This window comes from Amblyomma americanum, chromosome 8, assembly GCF_052857255.1.
Source record: "Amblyomma americanum isolate KBUSLIRL-KWMA chromosome 8, ASM5285725v1, whole genome shotgun sequence".
Classification (NCBI taxonomy): Eukaryota; Metazoa; Arthropoda; class Arachnida; order Ixodida; family Ixodidae; genus Amblyomma; species Amblyomma americanum.
The window spans coordinates 57,047,715-57,066,132 of NC_135504.1; the positions used below are offsets into that span (position 1 = coordinate 57,047,715).

General features: G+C 48.0%; 2 protein-coding genes across 2 annotated transcripts; both read right to left on the reverse strand.

Moving 5' to 3' along the window:
- Nucleotides 1–296: 296 nt before the first annotated feature.
- LOC144100356 (uncharacterized) lies at nt 297–10,807 on the reverse strand. Its single transcript, XM_077633332.1, has 4 exons — nt 10,446–10,807; nt 6,263–6,524; nt 3,871–4,140; nt 297–375 (listed from the first exon to the last, which is right to left on the reverse strand). Exons 1-3 carry the CDS (start codon nt 10,656–10,658, stop codon nt 3,875–3,877), a joined length of 741 nt encoding a protein of 246 aa, XP_077489458.1. The 5' UTR covers nt 10,659–10,807; the 3' UTR covers nt 297–375; nt 3,871–3,874.
- Nucleotides 10,808–13,660: 2,853 nt separating this feature from the next.
- Nucleotides 13,661–18,250, reverse strand: LOC144100358 (uncharacterized). The gene is made up of 3 exons (XM_077633333.1): nt 18,108–18,250; nt 15,783–15,894; nt 13,661–13,880 (listed from the first exon to the last, which is right to left on the reverse strand). The coding sequence occupies exons 2-3, from the start codon at nt 15,888–15,890 to the stop codon at nt 13,668–13,670; spliced, it is 321 nt and encodes a 106-aa protein (XP_077489459.1). The 5' UTR covers nt 15,891–15,894; nt 18,108–18,250; the 3' UTR covers nt 13,661–13,667.
- Nucleotides 18,251–18,418: the final 168 nt, after the last annotated feature.

An 18,418-nucleotide genomic window follows, 5' to 3' on the forward strand; every position in this document is an offset into this window, starting at 1 on the left:
CCTGAGGTTGGCAACGCGGCCTGCGATTGTTACCTCTGCTTAGCTATTCGAGCGGCTTCATTTGTCTGCGGTGTAGCTCTGCTGCCGTTTTGTCGCTTACTTAGACATCTAAGGACTATTGAAGAGTTTATAGAGCAGTTTACTCTGTGTAATGAACACTTCCGCTCTCAACTAAACGCCCCCATCATTTTTGTGCAGGATAAGGCGCCGCCGGCGACGGAGGGTCATCCACAGCAAACGCCATTTTCCCTTTTACTAGAGTTAGCGCTCACCGCTGATGGAGTCCACATGAACCGCGGTGGGCTTGGGCGTGGGCGAAGAGACACCGGGCAGCACCACCTTACCACCCTCCACGATAGAGGTCCGCTTACTGCCCTGCAACGTGCGTAGCCACCGGCATCGTGAGCAGCGACAGGCCTATAGGCTCAGGAGGGTCATTGCATTTGTTTGGGTCCTCAGCTCTAGCACTTCTAAGAAAATCATCGATGACTCAGCGCCCTGCTGCTCCCTCACCTTAGCTACTGTGTGTGCCACGGGGGTCAGGAATTAGCAGCCGCATTAAAGACCTACTCCGGACCTCTGTCGGAATCAATATGAAAATGACCACAATAAGTTTACCCTACTCAGATCAAATGATGTATTGCAATTCCTTATCGCATCAAGAGTGCAATAGATATGAGAATTGGTAGCCCATAGGCACTACCGCTCACCTCCTGTAAATAATATAATAATAATAACAATAATAAAAATATTAATTGGTTTTTGGGCTCAGGAAATGGAGCAGTATCTGTCTCATATATCGTTTGGACACCTGAACCGCGCCATAAGGGAAGGGGTAGAAGATGGAGCGAAAGAAGTAGCCGAAAGAAGCCGTAGTGGAGGGCTCAGGAATAATTTCGACCAACTGGGGATCACCTGGGATGACCACCGGCGGGCAACTTCCCTTTTGTCTGTGAGCAATTTCAAACCACCACAAAAAATTTATTGCTATTCTTCTGCCGATGCGAAAGTGGTCACAATCACATCGTCGTCCTCTTCGCGGCGTCACAGTGACAGTACTAGTTACAATAAGTTACAGCATAGTGTTACCGCACACACCTGCTGGAACAGTGAGGCGGCAGCCGCACTAAGTCACTGCGCGCATGGGCAGCAACGTTGTACGTCACCCTTGTTTCACACTGTTTACATTGTGCGAATATGCAAGGAAGAGAGCATGAACGTGGTGCAGGTGCGCTGCCAGCCGTTAATAGGTATAGGGCAATAGCTATTCTAAATTTTGATATAAAAATAAAAGAACTCCAGCGCTCAGCTGCTGCCCTGAAACATTGTTGCGTTTGTGAGCGCGAGGCACGAGGAGCATGTTGATGCACGAGTGGCGACAGAGGGCGCCACCTGCCGTCGTCCGGTCCACAGAGCCCTGCAGTCATAAGGAGGGGCAGTCGGTTGCCTGCTTCGATAGCTGCCACTTATTGACACAAAAAGAACGCGACAATCTGAAAAGTTTCTCTGATATTAGTGGATCGAAAACTGGCTTCTAGCATTCTGCTGCGACTGTCATTGCAGTCCATCGAGAGTTGACTGAGCCTGAACCACTGAGCGGCGGCACATATGGCCCAAGGGCTGACTCCTTCCTCACATTTTAATACGCAATTGAAGGACCATGAAAAGAATGGGTGTGGTGTAGCTCTGGTTAATTCCAGAGTGACACGAGAGCTACATCTGGCCCAGTGTAACTCGCTCAGCCGTATTGCAAATTCAGTCCGTCGCCGCTCCATTTCGCTGCACGTTCCTTCTTCATCTTCATCCCTGGACGAGGATTCACCCCCCTCTCCACACCCCCCCCCCCCCTTTCGACACGGCACGTGCGCACAGCTGTTACAGCTCGGTTTCGCCGGCGCGCCGCTACGCCGGCAGCAGCAGCTGCTCCGCACCACGTGACCACGGCGCTGTCACGGAGCTCAAGGAGTGCCACGCTGAAGGCTCGAAGAACGGGCGTAGTGTAGCTCTCGCTACAAAGCAACAACACCATCTCGCCACCTAGGAACGAAGGACGGATAGGATACCGGTTGCATTCCTGAACGGCCTTTCTGAACCTCCTTTCATCTATTTGTCTTTCAGAGGCCTGCCTCCCAGCATGCCAGGGCAACGTATTCATCGGTGAAAATGTGTACCGTCCCTAGAGTTTGGTTCCACAGCTTGAAAAAGCCGTGTTCTTCGGCTGCATTCTTCGCAGTTCTGCGACCTCGCTTTTCATGCCACAGCGAGCAGTTAAAGATTACATAAGAGCTCTGCCGCTTAATGTCTTGTGACTTGGCTGAAGATTTCTTCTTCTCCCTCTTTCAGTAGCACGATATATTGATTATTACCTATTTAACCATACTGCAGGCACTTACCGAAACCATGATGGAATGCTACACAATAATAGGACTGAACAAGACTCTATTGAGCAAAGTAAATGATCTTCTCCCTAAATAAATGAAAAAAGAGGGAATGAAACATAGCGCTCTCTTTGAATAATGCGAACAACCAAATAAAACTTGGTAGAGCTTAGAGCTATTTGAAGCAAAGGATACTACTGAGAAATTGCAAGCGAAAGCGCGGCATTTTCAGAGAGATATAGACAGATTACTGGGTGACGAATTGCTTTACTTTGATTTATTCTGGATTAGTGTTTGAAAGGAGGATGACACCGTGCAAATTTTATATTTTGATGTGGGGCTGTTCTGGTAGTTTTTTCTCAGCAGGCGTGTCTCTCGACTGATAATTTCAGAGAACCCCCACACAGCGCTGGCGTGACGCTAGCCGCACTGCCTTCATTCCGATAGCAGCGGGCCGGGAGAGGGGGAAAATGCTCTCATGTTCTCTTTGTTGCAGACCCCGTTGTCTGATTACGCTTCTATGAAGAATGAGCTAGGACACCGACGTTCAAGCGATAGCCGCTTTTGGCGTGATTTCTGTAACTGCGATTTACTTTTTGTGTCTGCATATGGGTGGAAGAACGGCAAAAGGAGTTAAAATAGCAGCGTTATGCCCCCTCCCCCTTCTCCCCCCCCCCCCCCCCCCCCCCCCCCACGGGCAGCGAGCTGTGGAATCGGCGCCAGACGAAGATCACCAAACTAAGTCGAGCGAAGGGCCGGTTAGAGACGAAGTTGCGTATTCATTGCACACGTCAGCAGCTTATCATTAGTGCTGCTAGGCGGCGCGGGCCACACTAAAAGCCACATCATCCCGTTTGCATTTTAATTTCGGCCTGAAAGTAAGTTCCAGCAAAGCACTGAATCATCTGCACCGGATCTATTGCAGGGGAGGTCATCCTTTCTGACCTCAATCTACCCGTGTATCGGTAGCCTCTCAAGAACTTAAATCAACGGGCTTGGGTCAAAGAAAAATATTATATATTTTTCATAATTATTCTTTGCTGAATATCTAATTAGCTTGAATTCAAAAATACACCATGCCGTGGCACACAATGACAAAGAGTAGGCTCTTGGTGCCGTACGTCTGGAGCGTGCCAATTTTCAAGTCTTGACTCAAATTACATTAGACACTCTGTATAAAAAAAAATGCATTTAATAATTGAATTAATATCCGCAGTGAAATACACGATATGTCTGCCTGAAAAGTGACATAGTGACAATAAAGTGAATGTTTTATTGTTTTCTTTGATTTGTTAAAGAGCGGTATAAGACATTGCACTTATATTTAAATGAACCGGCTTCACGCTCTGCGCCCAGCTGAACTTGCCTCAGCTGTATTCACAACTGTCTCGCACTGGCTCTGTTTTCTGTTTTCTTCCTTTAACGTAAAATTACGCAAAACTAATCAGCCCATGTAAGCGCATAATTGACGTTGGGACTATGGCTGGCAGACCTTCTTAGCGCTCTTGGTGGAGCTTAGCGACGACTTCCGAGGCTGCGCTCCCACGTGCAGACGCCCCTTCGATGGATGCCTCGGACTCCGAAGCCTTGCGGCCGAAGCAGTGGTGCGGCTGGGAGGCGAGACCCAGCCAGGCACCATCCGGTCCGTGGTCCGAGATCCTGCTTGGCCCCGCGTTCGAAATCGAAGATGTACCGACGGTCAGTGCCGAGTCATCACCGGGAGGCTGCTGCTCGGCGGGCGCTGGCAACCGGCAGCTTGGGTCTGCAACATCAGATGCCATTTTGAGCCGCGTACAATGCCTGATACGCATATATGGCATGAATGAGGGAAAGAGTACGCGAATTCTCTACTGAAGGAAGGAGCAAAGTGGCTTGGTTCTGTCCAGAAGGCAGTATCGCAGCAACGCGTCATCAGGTCCTATCTTTCATGACTCATGACCCCGTTATGACGTTTTTGTGTTTCTCAACTTGTGTCGCTATCTTTTCAGTGAATAACGTTAACACGTTAGGTTGAACGAAATTTGTTCTATGTAAGCAGGTAGACTGGCTAGACTGCAGGTTGGTGATCAGCCGCCATGTCGGGAGGCGCTTGAACTTGCGCCAGTCATGAAGCGCTCACAGGAAGTGTCTTTGAATAGAAGCCCACGAAATCTAAGCGTGTTCTTTCACACGCGGGTAAAGATCTACTCGAAGAAAACTGCTCTCCGGTTCCTTCATGAGTGGCATGGTGTACCGTTTACAAGATGGAAATCATATTTGGTCAGGCCATCTCTAACAGCCCTAAAGGCGCAGACAAGAAGCAGATGCAGCAGTGCCCGTGCGAAGCGTGAGATGGGCTCTAATAAGCCTAAATAATACATGAAGTGCCGATAGTACACGTAAGAAAATGCGTGAGAAAAACATTACGGACAGAAAGCCTGGTCTATCTGAGGAATAACCGTCTCGTTTGCCCTGCTTGGTCCCCCGTAACATGTGTTGTGTGCAGGCGCATCGTAAATTTTCTTACCAAAGGTCAAGAACAGATGTAGGTTGCATCTTCCCTCGCGCACCCTTGGATGTAGGTGGTTTTGTAATCGTAATTGTCTCTCCTGCTCCTTGTCTTTCCTGACCTGATAATTTCTGCACTGTTCCGGGTTCCACCTAGAGCGAGGGATTTATTCCGCCTTTCCTTTCCTCATAGCCTCCTCCTCCTCCATTCTGGTGTTCTAGGCATCCGCACTGATGGACCGCAGAGCTGAGCCGCAGGCATTCATCTGCTTCCCAGCTTCAAATATCCTTCCTGCGTCTTCGCCTCCACACCGAGGGATTCACAGGTAGACCATTGAAGTGGAGTAGATAATAATGGCTCACGACAACCGGTATTTGTCCAAGACGACTGGTAAAAACGCCTATGCTAAGAGATATTGTTTGTGCGGTGTTCCAAGCAACAACCAAAGCCTGAGTGCAGTAGCGCTACCGCAAAATAGAGGGCCGCATACAGGAGAGCACTTTATGCATGGTTTCATATATACGTAATGTTTTGTGAGCGCTTCATCATTAACTGAGGCTGCCGCGTTGGCTCAGTGGTTATGGCGCTCAGCTGCTAAACCGAAAGACGCGGGTTCGATCCCGGCAGCGGCGGTCGCATTTCGATGGAGGCGAAATACTACTCTCGTGTACTGTGCGATGTCAGTGTACGTAAAAGAACCACAGGTGGTGGAAATTTTTGGAGCCCTTCACTACAGCGTCCCTTATATCCTGAGTCGCTTTGGGACGTTAAATCACCATTAACTGATGTACATATTTAAGCCATCGTTGTCTACCATTTGTCCGGTGTAGGATGAAAGCGAAGAAAGACAGTTTACACAGTTGCGTTGGTTTAACTTGCAATTACTTATAGACCCGTTATAGATCGCGCCTCATTCGTAATTTTTGTTGATCCTGCGGATTATCTTCCGCGAAATGACATGTAGCTCCCATTGTGCGATTTCATGCTTTAAAAAGCCTGGTACTGCGATCATCAGCGAATTCTGCTGCGTTCGACGTTTCTGAAAAAGTAAGTGTGGCTGATCACCGTGTGATGGAAAAGGCAGGCACCAAACCACTTATGCACTGTGGCTGTATATTCGGCTGCAACTCAAGACCACAATGAAAGATGCTCCTCGCAGGAGCCAGTCCAGCCAATGGAAGCGAACTATACTTGTGGCATTGTCATTGATGCCAATGCAGCTTGAAGCCACGTTCGATTCCAGGATGACAAGTACAAGGACGCTGAAAGTGCCACCGTGGCATTGGCTGAGGAGCTGATTGAACAGCTTCCACTGAGGAGCATCTGCCTTGCAGTTTCTTTAGTTATATCCGACTACGTGAACCATAGCGATAGTTGCACATGAAAGAGTGCGCACAAGTTGGATTCTCAGCTGGCTGCGAGACGTTGGTGGTGGCTCCCGATCGCGCGGCCGCGTCCCGTTCCTCTCTGGAGGTCAAGCCCCGTGGAGGGACAGGCGACGCCGGGGATTCCACGTCCGCGGGCAATCGCTGTGCCGGCCGACTGTTGCTGGGCGCCGGGTTGGCGTTCGCACCGCCAGTAGAACCGTCAGAACGCCCACGTCGCAAAGCATGCACCTCGTTCCATGGCAGCTCTTGAGCCTGGAATGCCATCATCGACTGCGGAGAATGCAGCGTCAGAGTTACACAGATTAGTAGTTTCGTGACTCTGGAAAACTTGGCGGTCGGTCAAGTGTTGACAAAAGATGAGCGGACACAAAATACCGTACCGCTGCCGCGGCTTCTAAATAATAGAAAAGATTAGTTAAGATACGTTGTTACAGCTAAGGTGACAGTTGCGCTACCTATCCGCTCGTTTGAATACTTTGCTCACTCGCATTCACGTGAGCGCAATACTTTTAAAAGCGCCGTCGGTCTCACCGGTATTAAAATGGCACGGCGTTTGACAATGCACACAAGTAATAATATGCGAGATCGTTTCGAGGAGAACACCGGATGGAGGGGTGGTACATTAAATGAACTATAAGCTTTATATATGTCCATACTGACGACTTTATGAAACGAATTACGGTTGAATGTACTACACGCACGCGCGAAAGCACAGATAAGTGAGCCAGCATTGAACAAACAAATACAATGAACAAAAACAGCCGCGACCGTGCCCCATATGTTCGTCCAAGCAAATTTTAATACGGTATTAACACGAGAAAGTTTACTGTCTGAGCATCGTAGAATTCTTGGTGGGGCACAAAAATCCTAGGCGCATAAAATAGGGGATGCGCTGTGAGGAAGCAGCATGTGTGTATATCAAATTTCGTTATGGACCTATTTACTTTTGAGACAGCTGTCTGAGTTTTCGTCCTTCAGGACCGCCGCGCATCAAAATGAGCCTCTATGATAAAGACGGTGACTTTGTCGACGAAATCAGCAGCCGGAGGCCCTGCTCAGCGTCATAGTAACTGTCGATAACATCTTGTCAACATCATCATATCATCATAATCAGCCTTACTACACCCACTGCAGGGCAAAGGCCTCTCCCATGTCTCTCCAATTAACCCTATCCTTTGCCAGCTGCATCCACCCTTTGCCTGCAAACTTCTTAATCTCATCCGCCCACCTAACCTTCTGCCGCCCCCTGCTACGCTTACTTTCTCTTGGAACCCACTCCGTTACCCTTAAGGACCAGCGGTTATCTTGCCTTCGCATTACATGCCCTGCCCAAGCCCATTTCTTTCCCTTGATTTCGACTAGGATGTCATTAACCCGTGTTCCCTCACCCACTCTGCCCGCTTCCGATCTCTTAACGTTACACCTATCATTTTTCTTTCCATGGCTCGCTGCGTTGTCCTTAACCTAAGCTGAACTCTTTTCGTTAGCCTCCACGTTTCTGCCCCGTAGGTGAGTACCGGTAAGATTATGCTGTTGTACACTTTCCTCTTGAGGGAAATTGGTAAACTGCCACTCATGATCTGCGAGAATTTGCCATATGCGCTCCAGCCCATTCTTATCCTTCTAGTTATCTCCCTCTCATGATCTGGATCAGCTGTCACTACCTGCCCTAAGTAGACGTATTCCGGCACAATTTCTAGGCTCTCGCTGCCAATTGTGAACTGTTGTTCCCTTGCTAGGCTGTTGAACATTACCTTGGTTTTCTGCATGTTAATTTTTAGACCCATCGATCTGCTCTGCCTGTCTAACTCGTAGATCATGATTTGCAGTTCACCTCCTGAGTGACTCAGCAAGGCAATGTCATCAGCAAATCGCAGATTATTTAGGTATTCTCCGTTTATTCTTATTCCCAACTGTTCCCAATTCAGGCTTCGAAATACCTCCTGGAAACATGCGGTGAACAGCATTGGCGAGATCGTGTCTCCTTGCCTGACGCCCTTCCTTATTGGAATTTTATTGCTGACTTTATGGAGGACTATAGTAGCTGTGCAATTGCTATATATATCTTCCAGTATTTTGGCATAAGGCTCTTCTACCCCCTGATTACGCAATGCCTGTATGACTGCTGAGGTTTCCACTGAGTCGAATGCTTTCTCGTAATCAATGAAAGCTATATATAGAGGTTGGTTACATTCTGCGCATTTCTCTATCACCTGATTGATAGTGTGAATATGATCTATTGTGGAATATCCTTTACGAAAGCCTGCCTGATCATTTGGTTGATTAAAGTCTAACGTTGCCCTGACTCTATTAGCGATTACCTTAGTAAATACTTTGTAGGCAACGGATAGTAAGCTGATCGGCCTGTTTTTTCAAGTCCTTGGCGTCTCCCTTCTTATGAACTACACTCCAAGAGCATGCTAGCAATGTGCAAAGGATGCGTGAGACTTGCGTTTCACTGTTGCGACTGTCAATTCGAAGGAGGCGAGTACTGTGTTTCCTGATTTCGAGAGATGTACAGTTATTGGCGGCCATCGAAAGCAGATGACAATAGAGGTGCTCGAGGCGCTGGAGAGAGACAGGACAGGAAGTGACTACGTAAGCAAGCTATTACCCTAGTCGTTCTTTCGCGAAAGAATATTAGGTATCGGTGCACTAATTAATTAACAACCTGACTTTAGTTCAGTGTCGTAAGCTATTTGTTTCTTTTTCCTTTCCTCTCCATTTTTCTTCCCTGTCATATTCCTATATATTTTAGCCAATATTTCAAACCAAATTCAGTTCAAAGTTAACGCTTTTCTGTGTCTTTTCCCGTCTTCGTGTTCGTCGTTTTCTGCGGCCTTTGCTGTCAAGAACTGAGCTTCCCCTTTCGTTTGCCGCCTGGCGCAGCCTCCATGCCTGATCAAGACCTTTTAAAGCTCACGTTCGCCATCTTACTACCCTCCGTAATGCACACCATCAGATTCATCACCGGTGCTTCCCCCTCGGAGTGAATGCCCTATTTAACCCCTTCCAGCGAGGGCAGCACTTTTCAAGACGAAGACGAGTCGTCTTGTAAAATCTTGTCTAGCGCCCTGAGGCCCCCGCCGACCCTAGAGCAAATTTTAGGCATCAGAAGGATAGAGAAATTAAGCCTTTTGTTCCTAAACGTGTTGGCCGTTGCTAAATTACACCGCTTACCTAAAAGACAATCTCTTAAAATTGCTATTGTGGGAAAACTGGAGTCACGAGAGATACTGCTCCAACATAGTGGCTATCATAGCCGATTCTTGCTCCTCGCTGAAAAATCTGACCTATAAAATTCCTTATCCGCTCACAGCAACTGTTTCCAAAGGCCATCGAAAATGAAAGCGTTGTATCGAGCATCCGAAATTTCCACGGTGATTTAGAGACTTCAACGCCACTCGGCATATTGTGGCAGCTGTGCAAAATAGAAGCGTTTGTCCAGATTCCGAGGGCTTGCGCAAAAATAGGCACGACCAAGATTTTAGGAAACAGGTTTTGTGTTGGATCAATTATATTATTAGGCAGCCTGCTACTCTATTTCAGCCGCGTCCTGTCCACTTGGCATTTCAATGTGTGGTGTGGTGGCCTGAACAAAACTTTGTGCACAGGGCACTGAGACACACAAGCTGTATGCCCCGACGTCTTGTTGAAAACAGGATAATGATCGCCAGGCGGTCGAAGTTATTCCGGATTCGTCCACTAGGGCACCACTTCCTCCCCTACTTCTCTAATTACCTCCTTTATCCCTTTCCATAGGGTGCGGTTCAGGTGTCCATCGAGATCTGAGACCGATACAGACCCATTTTCCTCCAAAACCAGTTTTTTTTTATTTTTCCTGCGCACTTCGCCGATACTGTTTTGAGTCCCCAAAATGTGTTACGTGATTATAAAAGTACTCCTTATCTTAGGCGAATAGTGAAAAAAAGCCACAATTTTCTAAAAATTTCGTTAATCGTACATTATAGACAGGACAGATAACAGTTTACGCGCGTTATCCACACCTCTGTGATAGAAAAAGGTCAAGAGACAAAGTAGAAATTGGCGCTGAACGGAGACATAATCTAGTTAGAACACAAGGCAATTTTACCATATCCATCCTGCGAGCAAAAGGGACTCTAGCCATGTGAAAATGACATCCCCGGGAAACCATCCCAACCCTACTCTCACCCGGCAAGAAATGCGCACCTGCAGGTTCTCGTTCATGATGTCGAAGACGAGTCGCCTGACGAGCGCCAGCACGAGCAGCACGGCGAGCGTGTCGTGGACCAGGAGTGGCACGACCACGGCCGCCGACAGGCACACCAGCGCCACGTTGCGGAGCCGTGTGCCGAACTCCTCAAGCAGGAACAGCGAGAGGCGCTGCAGGACGCTGGTGGAGCCTAGCACGCGCACCATCATCACGTCCACCAGCACCACCAGCAGGCTGCCCTGCACCGCAGCACACACGGGTCCCACACGCAAGGCTTGCGGGATGCTTACCAGTGCTCTGAAGAGGCGAGCAACAACTCGCCACCACCACGGGTACTACACATTTAAAAGGACCCTGAAATGATTTATATGGGCATATTCTAGTGCAACAGATCTGTAGTTGTGGTCTTTATAGGGTACTCGAGTCAAATTTGAGAGTTCTGCATGGACCCTATAGTTATGAAATATTTTTTTGTTTAATCGCTACTCACAGTAGCTCGCAGCCGATTAGCGCGACACACCTCACCGCTCATCCCCTACCCCAATGACGTCACTGGGAAGAAGAGCTGGTCTCCAGTCTCGCCTCGTCTGCCCACTGACGTCATCCGCATAAGGGACGCGCGGAGCGGTGTGTCGCCCTAATCGGCTGCGAGCTGCTGCGAGCAGCGATAATTAAAAATTGTTTCTAAATTATAGGGTCTACGCAGAGCTTTCTAATTTGACTCGAAATCCCACAAAGACCACCTCTACAGATTTGTTGCGCTATAATATTCCCGTCGACAACAAATCAGGGTCCTTTTAAAGAAAGCGATCGGCCACATGTATGCAGCTGCAGACCGATATCTTAAACTTCTCTTTTTGCTATGACACATTTCAACATGTCCTACACCCTCGCGTGGTATAGCAATTACACAAGAACAACTTTATTATCTATTCAGCAAGGCACTACCGACTGTTCATCGTGTTTAATTTCAGTTACCGAATTTACCCTTGATATTTCAGCCAGCTTGGACCAGGATCGATATATGTATTGTTCCGATAGTTGTAATCGAGCATAGGCACACTCCCTGGACTCGCAAAAGGCATATTACGTTGTTAGCAGAAAAGTTGTTTGTAAAAATTATGACCTTTGACCATTCCTCATAATACTCTGTTCTGGACAACTGGTTCTTCACCTTTCCGTCACCAGTATGTTGATCTGCGCAGCGTTATGTCAGCTGCAGTGCATGGGCTATTGAAAGCGACACAATGCTTCTTATAAGGGTCACTTTTATGCCTTGTGCTTATTAACGAATTACCTGCTGGCAGTGAGTCTACCGTCACGTAAAATTCCGACGACTGCGTCGTTGTACATACGGCTAAATGCGTTGACGGTATCTGTTTTGCAGTCTGAGCTCATAACGATGTCCTTCGAGTGCGACCGAAAGCAGGAAACCTTAATCCTGAAAAAATATTTACCTCTAGTTAAAACAAAAGAGAGAAAAAGCTCCCCAGTTTATACAAAGTGAAGGTTTTGGTCAAGTTCAACGTACATTAAAGATTTTGTCACCACGATTGTTCAAATGCTCGGCTGACGTTTTTACATTCATTCACTGCAAGAGAAACTTATCATTGACGAAAGCCTTTATAACAAATTTTAGGCTTGCACCATCTCTCCCGGAAAAGAAAAGTTGTTCACAAGTATTGCAGGCTTTTTTACAAGGTGCATGCGTAATCTGCCATCCGTACACAAAACACGTCACAGATAAACTGAAACTAGCGAAAAAACGAGAAGCACGATTTGTCGCAGGAAATGGTCGTTTTGCCCCCAGAACTTCCGAAAAACGAGGAGGCCTGGTTTGAACAGAGCTGCCTGCGCGTTGAAAATTGCTATCATTTAAAGTTTGCGTCTCTCATAGCCTGAGTCACTTTGGGACGTTAAACGCCCATAAACCAGACCAAACTATTTAAAGTTTCTCACAACACGTTTTTCACACGTCAGGCATCCCACGAGCCTCACTCAGCTTACGAGACTCGTGGATTTCTACCTCACTTTTCCACTGTTTCACAACATTTCGATGAAAGCTGAAATGGGAAGCACGTCGTTTACTACGCGTGAAATACTTCGCAGACTTGTGCTCATTCTCTGAAACCAACAGTTGGTCAGACGGTGTTCATTCTAGAACTGCGGCCTCACGAAACTCTTATGATTCGGAGGTCATGCTTCTGGATGAAACCAATGGGCGCGTCATGTTCACAGTTCTGTCACGGCGCATTGCTCGTGTACGTTTCGTGCTCTCGAATCCCACCGCTTTAATATTGTCTGTTGCCGAAATCCTTACACCTTGGCGTTATGGCACAAAATAACATTGTCACACTCACTACTGCTCTATTATCCTGCGGGCGAACAAAAATACAAATAATTTAGCGAGCAAATTTAGATGCGCAGTGGGCTAAGAGCTTACCTTCCTGAGACGCGCAGCTCTCTCGCCCAGCAAGAGTGGCACTAAACCCTAATGCCCGCATTCAACCCATTCAATCCGAAGGTAATGATTCTTCCGCCGAATCATTATTATGCGTTCAATGATATTTCAGCACAACTGGACGCGTGTTGCTGTCGCTTTATCCAATGCGCGCTTCATTCAAAAGGTCTACGACTGTATATAGGCTCATCTGCGCTATGCCCATAAACGCCATTCAACTGAGGCTCATCCGTCAGCTCTTGCAACACAAATTAGGTACTTAAGAAACTAATATGGTGTAACTAAATCACTCGAAGCAAGATATACGCTTGACAAACTGCATTAAACATAGTTGCTTAAGCGTAATGTAAGCTGGAGAAGAAAGCGCTTTTTTCATTCTACGGTCACTTCCTAGAGTTTAAGGACAAGGGAAAGCACCTTTCGGCGCTCCGCAAGAATATAAACACAGATTCGCGAAGCCGCCGCGAATCATCTCGACCAACCAAGGAAAGTCGTTTAACAAGCGTAAAGCATTAGGCTAATTGGTCCTGCGCCAATCAGGAAATACACGCGCCCCATGTGTGTGTGAAAATTGTTTCTACTTAATGAACGGTGCATAGGTTGCTCGCACCTTCAATGTATCTACGCGATGATTTTACACGAGACTTGTGCGTTAGATATTTAACAATTTTATTAGGAGAACGCGTAACTGATAGTCAATATTTCCCAATTTGCGTACACTCTTCCTCAACACTAGCGCCAGACGCTCAACAGAATTTTACACTTCCTGCCAGGAGAACGATGAGGCATTCTTCGGCGGTGATTCAGGACGCTGTCCGCCGACGCGTACCGTCAGCTCGACGTCGGTGCTCGGGGTGGCCTCCAGGTCGGAGAACACGAAAAGCGGCAGCAGCGCCATGATGGGCGGCGGCAGCGCCTCAGTCAGTTGTAGGATGGACACTGTCGCCAAGCAGAAGCAGCAGCGGGACTCCTGCATCCACCAACAGTACGAATGAGTGTGTTAGTGCCTCTCGTCGACTCAAGTTTGGTTGGTTAGTTGGCAACAACTTTATTCAAAAGTCCTGCAGAGCTTTCGCCGACGGGGCCTTAGGTCTCCCACGTGGGGACGTCGAGGTGTTGCCTCGCCATCGCCTCGCGGGCCTGCTGGACGGCCCAGAGTTGGTCACCGAAACTCAAACGAAGAAATTGAGAAATTGCTTTTTGAGGAAAGGAAATGGCCCAGTAACTGTCTGACATATCTCTGTGGACACCCGAACCGCGTCGTGAAGGAAGGGATAAAGGAGAGAGTGAAAGAACAAACGAAGAAAGAGGTGCCGTAGAGGAGGGCTGCGGAATAATTTCGACCACTTGGATACTCTAACATGCACTCACACCGCACAGCACATGGGCGCCTTTTTGCGTTTCCCACCCCGGCGCCGCCACCTCCCCGCGGAGGTGACTGCGCCGAGTGGCCAAAAAACTACTCGAATCTTCTCGAAGCATCTCCAAGCCTGACCAATGGCGACCCGTGCCTCAGCTGGAGAGTGAGAGAATGGTGTGATGATTTAAGTGTATACGAGCGTGCCTGCCTTGGCGCGATGGGACGAAAAGACGTGGCGGCGCCTATAAATTAAGGACGTTTAGCGCCGTCGCTGACCTCATCCCGGAGTTCTAGCACCGAAGAAGCGCTCCCGCATGACTTTCTGGCAAGAAGTAAGAATATATTTAGGCGTTGATCCTCAACCCCTGATGGCACGACCAGATTTCTTTCGCCGTTCCTTGTGCTTCTTCTCAACACGGAGAGATGACTACATGCGGTATAGACTTGTCAAGTCGCCGAGATGCTGCAGCCATACTATAGGCGTTGCCGCACCCGCCCGGATCGTTGTAGTTTTTTAAGTGCGCCAAGGCAGACAAGGTCTGGAACTGCTGTCGACACCGAGTTATTTCACTCTGTTTCTTGTTCTGCTGTCTGCGACATGCATGATTGGGCAGACCAGCAGCGACGATGTGGTCTCGTGGTCCTTCGGAGCTTGTTATCGAAACACATTCTTTGCAATGTTTTTCCGTTGTTGCGCAGGACTGCTGAGAGAGAGCATGCTTAACTGTAGCGCCTCTTTAAGATACATGATCGGCCTAAATGCGCACGCTCCCACATTTGGGCCATGGAGAATACACATACGCTGAAACATTGCTTGTGCAGTGTTAGTTTTCAGACATTAGTGGACCAGCTTACTGGTTAACATTGTGCACAAGTTTTATGATGTCCGCCAACACTTGTGTTACAATAAAAAGAAATTGTCTGCATACTAAGGTCCAGCATCCTTGGGCGAGAACTTTGAATATTGGAGTAATATCAGGTACGGCTAAACTTTAGAAACAGTGAACGTAATGGTCCATTCTTCCGATGCGTGGCAAAATCTTTGTTTTAAAGTTTCCCATCACTCGCATCGAGTAGTTACAAAAGCTATAGAAAACCAAACGGGGAAGTTTTGACGATAGCAAAAAATTAAATAGCAAAATATTGCAAGGCTGCCGATCGAAAATTTGCGGATATATTGATTGCTACAGTGAAATCTTACAATACATGAAAAACTAGCGTTCATAATTTTTTTCCCCGTTCAATAAGTCTTTTGTCGAGAATTGCTGGTTATGTTAAATGTTACTGGCGGATTTCCAGGAAACACCTGATACCTACTTCTAGCATTTGCGCTTCACTATCACGCTTCACATTGAGGCCTAATAAGGCGTTTTCGACGCTCAGCTCAGTTAGCCAGAATGTAGGAAGCAAACACGGATTTCGAAAATACATTCCAACGGATCACAGCGTTCCGGATTTTTCTACAACTTTCTCCGCTCAAAATTTCCCATGTCACTTCGCCTTTGAACCCACCTGGCTTTCTTGGAAGAGCATCGGGCTGAGCAGTAGCGGGCAGGCGACTCCAAGGCATGCCAGGTAGCGGGAGTAGTGGCCGCCGCCGCCGTGCTGCTTGGCACTCATCGTCCTGCATGCAGACGATTGCATGGATGGATGGAAAACCTTATTTTCGTCAGAGTGCATGTGCGGAGGATTCCGTGCTAGATGGCCATCAACGCATGGCTGACGGCGACCTGGGGGGCCCACTCCACGTTCCTGGTCTGGACGACCGGCTCTGAGCTGGCCAACATGGCCTCCCACTGCTCGAGGAAACGATCACGCATAATATCCGCCGGTGGCGGCGCTATATGCTACAGTTCTATAATATGTGGTGATAGGTTGCCAGATCCTGACACCATTTGCATTCCGGCTGAACGTCCGGGTAGATATTGTTAAACACGTATGGGTTATAGAAAGATCTCGTCTGCAATCTTCGCTAGACGCATTCCTGCGCCTTCACTAATTGCTTGCCGCGGGCGGGTAAATTCTCCGCTCATGTTTGTAATGGTTAGTGGTGTCGTGAAAGGGCACCACTAACCATCTCTCGTAGAACTTCCCGGAGACCTTCGCGGGCAGAGCTTAATTCCCGCAACTTGCACCGTGGTGCCTAAACCAGCGGCCGGCGAAATTGTTTCTGCTTGCAAGAGTAGCCACATGCCATGGTTTTCAGCTTGAACAATAATTACGGCGGATGCCTCCACTCCGCAATGAATTAAGATTTAAAATGGTTTTTGAGGAAAGGAAATGACGCAGTAACTCCCACATATCTCGGTGGACGCCCGAACCGCGCCGTAAGGGAGGGGATAAAGGAGGGACTAAGAGCAGCAAGGAAGAAATAGGTGCCGTAGATGAGGTCTCCGGAATGATTTCGACCACCTGGGGATATTTAAAGTGCACTGACATCGCACAGCACCTGGGAGTCTTGAGTTTTGCCTCCAGCGAAACGCGACCGCCGCAGTCGGGTTCGAAGCAAGTACGAAACACGCATGGCTCCTCGAGTTATTCTGTATCTACTGTACTATAACGAAAACATGATTAACACAGCTTTCGTTGCTTCACATGCATTTTGCGTGTTCACTATCTTCGCGAATGCTCTGCACATCCTCCACTTGCAAATGAACTACTGAAATTAAATGACCGAAATAACGAAAGTGCAAATAAGGTAGATGACTGCATCGCAAGAGGCACACTCACATCACATAGATACACACGCACACACGGACGAAAGCTGCTTTTTTTTCTGAGTATAACAGATGCATCACGCACCAGCGCACTGAACACAAGGAGCCAAACTTAAAGGCACGGCCCAAAGTCAAATCCAGAGCTGACATACACCATAAGGACATAGACCGTAAGGATAGACACTATTCTTGAGGAAAGAGGTCCTTTATTCCGCCAAGGCAAACAACGTGCAAAAGCAAAACAGCCCTTCTAAAGCAGCTGCCGCTGAATTTTTTCTCTTTCCCATCTTCCTCTGCATGACGTAGTAACTCGCTAATGAGAGGCTAACCCTCAGCGTGGCATCCTCACAATTGCCCAACCAGAGTTGCTAAACCTAACATCATTCCGAATGCATAACGCGTATGGGCTCGTTTCTTCTGGCTCCCTCGCCACAAATGCTCGCAAAGAGCTTGCGCAGTTTATAAAATATATAACACACGTCGAAAGCCGTCACTACAAGAGGAACTCATTTCCTTCAATGCACCTACAGTGTCGGCCTTAGGGGGAAACGATTAAAGGCGCAATTTATTATCCGAAAAAAATTGCATGCTACTAAGTCTAACTTCAGCTTCGAGCTACGTATCAGGCAGCCGATACACTTATAATCGCTACTGTTTCTCGTAGGTCTGAATCGTCACCCCATCAAACATCACCAAATGGGGCTCCGAATACCAGGCACTCTTCAATCTTAGAGAATGATCACCTAAAGAACAAATGGTGTAATTCCTAAAGCTATGAAATTCAGACGCTTCTTGATCTTGGCAAAAACCACTTCGCAATAACATGGTTCGGAGGCATTAGTTTGGGTTGGTCTGTGGAGGTTTAACGTCCCTAAGCGACTCAGGCTATGACGTAAGCCGTAGTGATGAGCTCCGGAAATTTCGACCACTTGGGTTCTTTAACGTGCACTGACATCGCACACTACCCGGGCCTCTAGAATTGCGCCTCCACCGAAATTCAACCGCTGCGGCCGTCATCGCACCCGCGTGATTCGAGTAAGCAGCCGAGCACCATAACCACCGAGCCACTGCGGGGGCACGGTTCGGAGGCATTTATTCGAAGCGTCTGCCTAGGCCTTACCTCTGAAGCTCAGCCTCCAGTAGGGTGACGTTGCAGGTCCACAGGGGTACAGCCGCCGCGGATCCGAGGACGTGAAACGGGTGGTGCTTGTATGTTCACCGGCTTGCAGGTACGGAACAGCTACTTCGTGATGGCGGCTAGCGCGAGCTCGAGACAGAGTGCAGCCTCGCCTTCTTTTTAAAACGTGGCACGTGCCCACATGGGGGGATTGTCCAAGGTGTAGTGGCATAAACAAGCAAATTTTCTTTTGTGATTACGACAAAATATTATCGCCAAGCGTGAATTTTGAACACAAAAATGTATCAATAAAA